The sequence below is a fragment of the Rhinolophus ferrumequinum genome, chromosome 11 (genome assembly GCF_004115265.2).
Source record: "Rhinolophus ferrumequinum isolate MPI-CBG mRhiFer1 chromosome 11, mRhiFer1_v1.p, whole genome shotgun sequence".
Taxonomy (NCBI): Eukaryota; Metazoa; Chordata; class Mammalia; order Chiroptera; family Rhinolophidae; genus Rhinolophus; species Rhinolophus ferrumequinum.
This window is the reverse complement of record NC_046294.1, coordinates 41,736,676-41,745,910: the sequence shown is the minus strand read 5'-3', so window position 1 is coordinate 41,745,910 and position 9,235 is coordinate 41,736,676. Positions and strand designations below refer to the sequence as shown.

The 9,235-nt window shown below is 41.5% G+C and overlaps 1 protein-coding gene across 5 annotated transcripts; it reads right to left on the bottom strand.

Moving 5' to 3' along the window:
* Positions 1–489: 489 nt before the first annotated feature.
* Positions 490–8,051, bottom strand: ZBED5 (zinc finger BED-type containing 5). Of its 5 annotated transcripts, none has more exons than XM_033121022.1 (3): positions 7,875–8,051; positions 3,794–3,908; positions 490–2,898 (listed from the first exon to the last, which is right to left on the bottom strand). In XM_033121022.1, exon 3 carries the CDS (start codon positions 2,652–2,654, stop codon positions 648–650), a length of 2,007 nt encoding a protein of 668 aa, XP_032976913.1. In that variant the 5' UTR covers positions 2,655–2,898; positions 3,794–3,908; positions 7,875–8,051; the 3' UTR covers positions 490–647. The 5 variants fall into 5 exon arrangements, with proteins under 5 accessions (XP_032976913.1, XP_032976911.1, XP_032976910.1 ...); XM_033121020.1 differs by having other exon boundaries at positions 490–2,866; XM_033121019.1 differs by lacking the exon at positions 7,875–8,051 and adding an exon at positions 5,551–6,108.
* Between the last annotated feature and the right edge of the window lie 1,184 nt (positions 8,052–9,235).

Sequence of the window (9,235 nt, the reverse complement as noted above, 5' to 3'; positions counted from 1 at the left end):
ACCATGCCCTATTCCATTTTTTGTTGTTCACCTTCACCAACATATTTTCCTTTATTAAGCATCTACTTCAACAATGGAGACGTAGCGCTGGATAAGAAACTGTAAGAGGTCAGTCCTTTAACATTGGAAGTCATAAGACTACCAAGCAGTTCATAGTTCAGACAGACACAAAAAATAAGGCCAAAATAGAAAGGTGTAAGTCAAAGTGATGAAAAGCAAATAGGAATTTGTCAGGAGGAAGGGGAAGGGACAGTTTTAGACCTGAAAGCATGAAACAATGTGGTATGTATGTTTAGGGAATGGCAAGAAATTCCACGTGACTGGCGGGCTGCAGCATAGGCATAGCTTTGAAAGATAGGTAGGGATTAGATCCTAACGAGCGTTTGTTATGTTAAGGACTTGGGGCTTTATCATGTGGATAAACATTTCCCACAGTTATGACCATGCAATCCTTTGAAATTATAATGTGAAGAAATATCAATCATAATACATGTTTAAATTTTTGATTCTTTAGTTTTCTTAAAATCGAAGAAATATAAAAAATTTGAATAATTTTTTTAACACCCCAAAATGCCAGAGATACAGTAAATGATCTTTTATTTCCATCTTATATTTGGTTATCAAGAGACATGCAGAACCCTTCAATTTTAATGAGAACAGTGTTTTTGTGTCTTTTTATCACATATCCGCTTAATATTAGGTGTGATGTTGCTAAGTCGGATCCGCATATGAGGTGCAGCATCAAGTCTTTTCCTATATTTCGTTTTTGTTGCAGCATAATATGAAAATCCTGTTTCACACAGGTGCATTGTAGCAAAAGGAAGAAGTACACGAACTGCACGCCTCGCAATGTCTGGGTACTCTTGAATTAGGCTACTCCAAAAATCATTTAGGGAAAGTTCACTGAAATTTTGTTTCACTTGCGAATCAGATGTTAAATCAATCAGACTCTCATAGTCCCGTGCTACTAACGAGGCTGGTTTAACAGTTACTGTAAATGGATTTCTAACCCAAGCATTATTGTCATTTGTCACTGGAAAATATTTTAACAGAGTAGAGCGCAAACCCCTTAGGTGCTGCACAATAGCACTGCAAATATCTTTATCAACTGTAGAATTAATTTCAGTCAAAAAGTCACTGAGTGTAGGAAAACAATCAAAGTTTTCTTCTTCTACAGATGAGGCCCAAAATTCTAATTTTCTTAACAATGATGACATTTTATCAAATATTGTAAAAACTGTCACATTTTTTCCTTGCATTGACAGATTAACCTCATTTAATTTAGTAAAAATATCTGCAAGATATGCAAGTCTTAGTAGCCAAGATGAATTTGTTAAACAATCAGATAGCCGAAAAGCAGAATCCATGAAAACCAACAGTTCACGACGAAGCTCAAAAAGTCTTACGAGAACCTTACCTCGGGAAAGCCACCTCACCTCTGTATTTAGAAGAAGTGCTGTGTGCTGGGCACCCATTTCTTCACATAAAATTTTTAGTAGTCTGGATTGATGTGGTCGAGCTTTAATATAATTGATGATTTGTACTGCCTGATCTAGCACATTTTTCAGAGATGTAGGCATTATTTTAACTGCTAGTGCATGTCTATATAATAGGCAGTGACTACTGGTGCTTTCGGGAGCCACATATTTTATCAAGGTGACAGCCTCAGCAATTTTCCCATCCATTGCCCTAGAAGCATCACTACAAACATCAACACATTTTTCCCATTCAATTTCATGTTTCTGCATAAAATTGTTGATGCAGTTGAAAATTTCTTTACCAGTAGCATTACTTTGCAAAGATTCACATAAGAGTAGGTCTTCCTCAATAGACTTATTAAACCGATAACGAACAAACACAAGCAGCACAGCAAGTCCTGAAACATCAGCTGATTCATCTAGTTGCAGTGAAAACCCATCACAAATTTTCAGTCTACAGACAAGCTCTTCTTCAATGTCAGCAGCTAGATCCTTAATTCGACGTGCAACGGTACTGTTTGATAGTTGCACTGCATCTATTTTTTTACTGTATTGTTCATCAAACATCCGCATCACGACATCTTTTGCACAGGGCTTGATAAGCAATTCTCCAATAGTATGAGCCTCTCCACTCAGGGCTATATGGTAACTTACATTGTATGATGCCTCTGTAGCACTTTCATTATCTGTATTGACAATTTTAGGTATTGGAGGTTTATTATTTTCGGGTGATTCAAGATGTTGCTTGAAAAAACTTATGTCTTTGTCTTTATATGCAGCATGTTTAGTTTCCAAATGTCTTCGTAGTTTACTTGGGGCCAAAGAGCTATTTGATAAAATTTTCTTACATAACACACACTGAGCATGAGGTGCATCTCTATTTCCAAAGTAAGTAAATCCAAAAGACAAATAACTTTCATCATATTTTCTTCTTTTTGGTTTCTTACTAAATGTTGTTATTTTGTTGGAACTGGACATAAATTTAACCCTGGCGAGCTCACCTTCTGAATTTTTAGAAACTGAAGGCTGTAACTGTTCATCTTCACTTTGTAATATTCCAACTTTTTGATCACTTGATTCAGACACAATTTGATAACAAAAAGATTCTACTTCTTGTTTAAGACTTCCTTGTTTCAGCAATAGATCCATAGGCAATGTATTTGTGGTACAAAACATGGTTAGTTTAGAATAAACATTGAGTATCACAAATGTGATGAAATTATAAGACAGGATACATAGGAGACGAGCAAAGAGATGATATATAACAACACATCAGTTAATTTGTAAATGCTGCCTATGCATCAATGCGCAGATGGGACATCACACGTTCGTGTATCAGGTGATCTCTCATGCGACTTCTTGGTGCTCTCAGGTATGGCACACCTTTTCTTAAAGGTAGATTATCACATAAAAATAAAAGCTATAGAAATGAGTTTAGTAGTCTTAAACTTACATTTTAAGATACACTGTTAAAAAAACTATTGTTAGAACTGACCTTTTTCTCGGAACACTTATTAACTTAGAGACTATTAATAGTCTATAAAACACAATTTGGGAACTATAGAGCTAAGAAATAATGAGAAGTTGATAAGTATATTTTTAAGGAAGGGACCTTGAAGAATATGTCCCATGGCAGAGGTTGGCAAACTTTTTCTGTAAAGGGCCATATGGTCTCCGTTGCAACTCAACTCTGTAGTTGTACCACAGCAGCAGCCATAGACAATACATAAAAGAATGGGCACAGCTGTATTCCAGTAAATTTCTATTTACAAAAGCAGACAGCATAGGCCATAATTTACCAACCCCTTCTCATGGTAACTTGGAATCTCTTTTAGCTTTCTGATGCCTATTGACATTAAATACATTCATTATTGATACTACTATAAATCTGAAGGCTCCTTTCAAGGCTAGCAACTAACGAGCTACATTAAAAACACACAAACAGTTTAAAGTTTTGCAAGATACAGAATTCTGTTGTATCCTAACTACTATATGTTAACTTCAAAAATAAACTGCAGACCAAACAAAATTAGCAATTATTTCTCTGGATTTAAGATTATATAAATATTTATATTATCCAAATTATTCCTCATATAATTTTTTAAAAGCATAATTAAAACGAAGGGTAATGAAAATTTTAGGACATCTAAAGAATACTACTAGCTTTATAAGTTAAGACATACGGATTTAGTGTCTATCTAAATATAGCTACTTTGATTGAAACTTTATGATTTGGCTAGAGTAAGATTTATATTCTCACATTAGATCCTGAATCAAAATGGTTTTCTTATTAATAGCTATAGAGGATAAGATACCTGAAATGAGGAATACTCCCTTCTGCAATCACACTCTCCACCTTGGCAGCTTGCAATGCAGACTCTTCAAAAGAATAAAATTAAGGGATAGGGTGGAAGGGGAGTAACCAATAGCCTAGAATGAGAAAAATTAAAATTAGACACTGCAAAAGCAGCACTAACTACAAACCTCTAAAATAATCATCCATTATAATTTATTTTAGATCCAGGCAGTGCAAATGATTCTTCACTGCAATGCAGATCTTGGACTGAAACAAAAGATCCCTAACATAGTAAAAATGCAATATTTTCATCCTGTTTAACACCCTAGTTATTTCATTGTTTCGAGGTGCTTCCTCACCCATTGACTTCATAGAAATACACTAAAAACTTTCAAAAACTAAACCTAACTTTAGAAAGTACAGCCACACCACCTTAATGTCTCTAAAATTAAGCACTGAAAGTAATTTAAAATGGAAGCAAGCTATACATGGAAGTGTTACATGAAAATTCCTTTTTTCTATAACCATTTTTGTACCCTTCAATAACCAAGGTTACTAACGTTCACTGAATGATCATTGTTTACAATGTGCCAGTAACTGCTAAATCCCAAATATAGATTACCTCATTTAATCCTCAAAGCAAACCTGAGAGTCAGGGACTATCAATAACCCTACTTTAGAGATGAACAAAGAGACACAGAGAGGTTAAGTCACCTGCTAAGTTAACATGCTTTTTTAAGTGAAGAATTAAGAACAACCCAAGTTCGACCGCAGGACCCAACATACCTAGCCATTACTTGTGTGTCCCCACATACTTTTAATTTCTTAAGCACTAAAATATCTGGTACCAGGGTGGTGCAGGGAGAAATGGATTACAACTGCCAGAAAGTTGAGGGTCTCAAACTGGCAGCAGCAGAAAGCCCTACTTCTCCATTATTGGGAGCAAGAGCAGTAGATTCTCTTTCCCAAGTTCCGAAATGGATTTAGCAAAAAGAGAACTTCGTGGAGCTGCTGGTTGACCTAAAAGATGAGGATCCCTCTCCTCTGCTGCCAGAAAATACAGAAAGTAGGAAGCTTGTTTTCAGGAAGGAGGGCCTCATTCCCCCCTTTAGAGGTGCTTCCGGAAATCTCTCAAAGACAAAGAGTCTGCACTCCCTACAGGGTCAACTTTCTATCCCACTCCCTGAAAAGGTGGGGAGGGGGCCGAAACACTCATCTTTTGTCTCTTCTAGTTATCTCGTCTCTTCCAGTTAAACTGACAGCGCAATCCATTCACCCCTACCCTGAGGCGGTTCCTGCTTTGAACAATACCCTCGGGGCAGGAGGGCTGGGTGGGAGTGCAGTTCATGGACAAAGCCTAGGGAGGAGGTGGGTAGGTCACCGCTTCCAGCACCTAAATGCGTTTTGAAACGGTCCCCTCGACGTGCGGCTCGGGCCAGCCATCCCTCAGCTACTCCTTGTCACAGGTGCGCAAAGCCCGCAGACCGCCACATGTGGGGCTCGCTTCCTGTCAGAGCCCAACCTCGCCTACACAACTCTTCTCTCGCGTCCCCGGGCGGTTGCCGCAGCTAACAACCACAAGAACAGGTCTCAGCACCCAACACTATCTTTCTACTTCATCTCCATCATTGATGGAGCGAACTGTCTACGCTGCGGCTGGGCTGCAGAGCAGCGCCGCGATCCCCAGCTGAGCCTGCGGCCGCCATTTTAGACAGCTCAAGGCAGCGGCCATTTCAGAGCGCACCACTCAGCCGCCTCGGCGGCTCTGGTCCTCACCTTCACCGCGGCCTGAACAGGGTCAAGAGCCAGTCGTCGCGGACTGGAGTGAGGAGGGAGGAGGGGGGATGAAAAATAAAACAGAGGAAAGAAGGATTCGGGGACAGGGTGATGCTCTCAGTTCAGGGATATCGCCCATGCCACCTCCACAGAGATCCGATTCGTGGCTGGCGCGGTCGCTTGTCTGAAGATAAATTTAGCACCCTGGGGCACCCAAACTACAGTCTCCACGAGCGACTCCTCCGCTGCCCAATCAGCGCCAGAGGTGCTCCCTGCCACCAATCCACGCTGAGCAGCGGGGGCGGGACCAAAGGAAAGGACCAAGCTCGGTTGAGGCGTGGCCCAGCCACCGCGGTGGGTTCGTACGTGCGGTGAGGCCCAGCTGGTGCCAGATGTGAAGCGATTGTTTTCAAACTTCCCTGGGCCTGAGTCAGCCCGCGCGCTCGTTTAGAATGCAGATGCCTGGGTGCTACCAGATAGAGTTTGTGATCCCGTAGGGCCGGACTGGACTCGAGAAATCTGCATGCTCATAGGCTCTGGCGCTCTGCCCCGAGGGGGTGATGCGAGGGGATTCGCAGTGCCACGACGGTGCGCGAATAGGCTCGGCTGCTGGTGATTTCGTGACCTCTTTGTTCCGCGATCCGCTTCCTCTTCCATTTCCGCCCACTGGAATAGGGGCTGAAAACGCCCTCTCCCTTCCCCTCCCCTCCTCGACGCTGGTGTGTCAGGGTCCTCAGCCCAGCTGAGAGCTGAGCCTGACGCGCTTTACCCTCAAGAGCTCCCAGCTGACCCCACATGGGGTCGGGGAGCCGCCATGTAGGAGTGGGCAGGGATAGCGGCGTCCCTGTAGTGTCCACGGGAAAGATGAACAAGTCCTCTTGCTCTGTCTTGGCACCTCTCACAAGTGGCCACCTCCCTGAAGAGACGCCCGGCCACCTGCAACCACCGGCCAGTCTGGAATACTGTTTGCTAGCTGCAGCATTCGGGTCTTTTACCGTAGCTCCTCGCCCTCTCCCCTTTTAAAAAAACAATACAGCAAAGGGCTGTGGGTTGTGTCTTTTCATTTTGTGTGAGATTCTCCTCTTGAGGACCTGGAGTTGATTTTTAAAAACTGGCACCTTGAAATATATATACTTCTCAGAGGGAATTGTTAAAATACGGGTCTCATTAAACAGTAGGTCCCATTATTTGCAACATTTTAGCTTTTCCAGGCCTCATAGAAATAACTAAATGAAAATTGGATCTTGTTTTCGGGCACTGCACCAATGACAGAAAGTCCCTAACTTGTGGTCAAAAGCAAGGGCAGTTTTTGTTTTTTAAAACTATGTCGTGAATACATTTCGTAGGCGTTGAGAAAAACCTAACCCTTAATTTAACACAATTTTCAGGAAGACTGTTGCATAGATGATTTCCTAGAACTGATAATAGAAACCAACATTCGGTCCTAGATGTTTTAAGGCCATCTCAACATCTTCAGATCTTGTCCTATGGTAGGCAATCCATATGTCTTCATTATTATTTTAAACTTGAACCACAAAGGCAGAAATCATTTGTGGGAAGGGGTACAGTTTTACTTAAAGAGCAAAGATTTTCATTTTGTAATTGCAGGAGTTACCTAGCTCCATGATAATGTTGGGATGAGATCCCATATGTTCATGTTTTATATTTCCATAAAAACCTTTTAAATATGTTTCCAGTTTAATCTTCACACATGTCGTTTACATCTTCATGAAATGGGAAAATTCAAAACATCCAACTGATAACAAATTAAACTCAAGTCAAGTCTAGGATTTAACCTAGGTTCTAAAATCTGAAGTCTGATGATTATGGGGCTTGAACTTTTTCTGTAATTGCTCAATCAACAAACTATTATATAGAACGTTGGATGCTGAGACAGATGAGAAAATATACAATGTAGAACTCAGACCAATAATGATAATACTGTAGCTAGCATTTATTGAATATAGAATCTGGGCCAGGGGCTGTTCTACACACTTTTTAATGCAATAGTTCATTTACTCTTCTGTCACAGCGACTGCTATGCTCACAGTCCGTGCTGCAGTCTCTTCCTACAAGTCAGAGGGAGTAACCCCTCCACCCCCCAGAGGCTCGCAGACCCCCAGGATCTACCTGGCACCGACTGAGGCCTCCGCGGTAGCCGTGACAGGAGCAAAGAACAGAGCACACAAGATCTTAAATGCCTTTCAATGTTTTTTACTCAAACTTCAGTTATCAACACACCAAACAATAAAGCATCAATCATCAATACACCAAACTGTAAAGCACAGAGTAATAAAATAATTGGGTTAAATAGAGTAACAAACCAGTCCCGAAGCCAATCAGAGTCCTGGTGGAGCGAGGAAGGGAGGCTGGTCCAGGAGGTCAGTCTGGTAGAGGTTCTGTAAGAGCAGGGCAGAGCAGAATGGAGGGTTCTCAGAGCAGAGTGGCAGCATGGTCACCTCTCAGTCGAGACCGGCTCTCTGAGCTGCAGAAGTCCTCAGTTCTTATGCAGTTCTGAGTGCCTTCCTGATGTCACTTTGTCAGAGCAGCCAGCTGGCGACACTGATGTCCTCATATCTTGAGTAGCAGACCTTTGGAGTGTAGCTGGTTACACCCAAATACTAGGGCAACCGGGCAGCTCCCTGGGTGTTACCTGCTAAGTTCTCTGCGCATGTCCAAAATGGAGTTACTGTCGGTCATTCAATATGGAGTTACTCTTGCTCACACAAAACTCATTTTAACAGCTTCCAGGGGCACTCTATATATCTTCACAGAACCCTACCAGATAATTATCTCTATTTTACAGATAAGGAAATTGAGCACGGATTGATAGATAACTTGCCCAGGTTCCCAAAGCTAATTGGTGACAAAGCCTAAGTGCAATGCTGATTGGAGGAACTACAAATCATGCATGTCTGGGTGGGATGTGAGTGCAAACTTATATTAGGTAGAAAACTATTGCAAATAAGATTACAGTACTATTTTGGGTAAACAGGTAGAGTCGCACCATTAAAAAGGCTCTTGGTTTGTTATCTGGGGCTCAGGTAAAATCATCACTGGAAGGAGTAACAAGAATTTTTACTGATACCCCAAATGTGCAGCCTCAGTTGCTCTAAGAGGTCAGAGATGATAATGCTGCTTATGTTGGTTGCATGAATTAATTTGTGTTGCAATTAGATTTGCCAGAAGCAGATGATGAGAGAGGCAGCTCTGGAGCCAGTATTGCAGGTCAGAGTGTCCCACACCCTCCTTTTATACTCCTTCCCCTAGTTGGTCTCTGTGGGCCCTGGGAAGGGCAGGACTGCAGCTGAAGCAGACCCTGAATGAGCTGACAGCTGGAGGCCACCTACTAATCACACTAAGGGCCCTGAGCCGGGTAGCAAGTCTTTTCTTGAACAAGAATCTGAGTGGCACATCTCCACGTCTGCCACAATGTGTCATCTTTAATACAAAGGTGGTAAATTAGTCCAGTTTTTATTAATGCTGTGAAAGTTATTATTGTGGTGTTGGGTGCTTTGTTAACTTTTAAGATGTATGAAACATTTAAGAGAATTTTGGGACCACATGTATGAGATTGATTTATTGGTATTAGGGTTATAAGAGTTACGTAAGTGCTTATAAAGATTTCACTGGCTAGATGTTAGCTACATTACATTTGTAACTGTAATTTAAAATGTGTAAGAGT

Bases quoted from the DNA above. Each gene is read 5' to 3' on its own strand.
- ZBED5 (XM_033121022.1), bottom strand. From the start codon at position 2,654: ATGTTTTGTACCACAAATACATTGCCTATGGATCTATTGCTGAAACAA.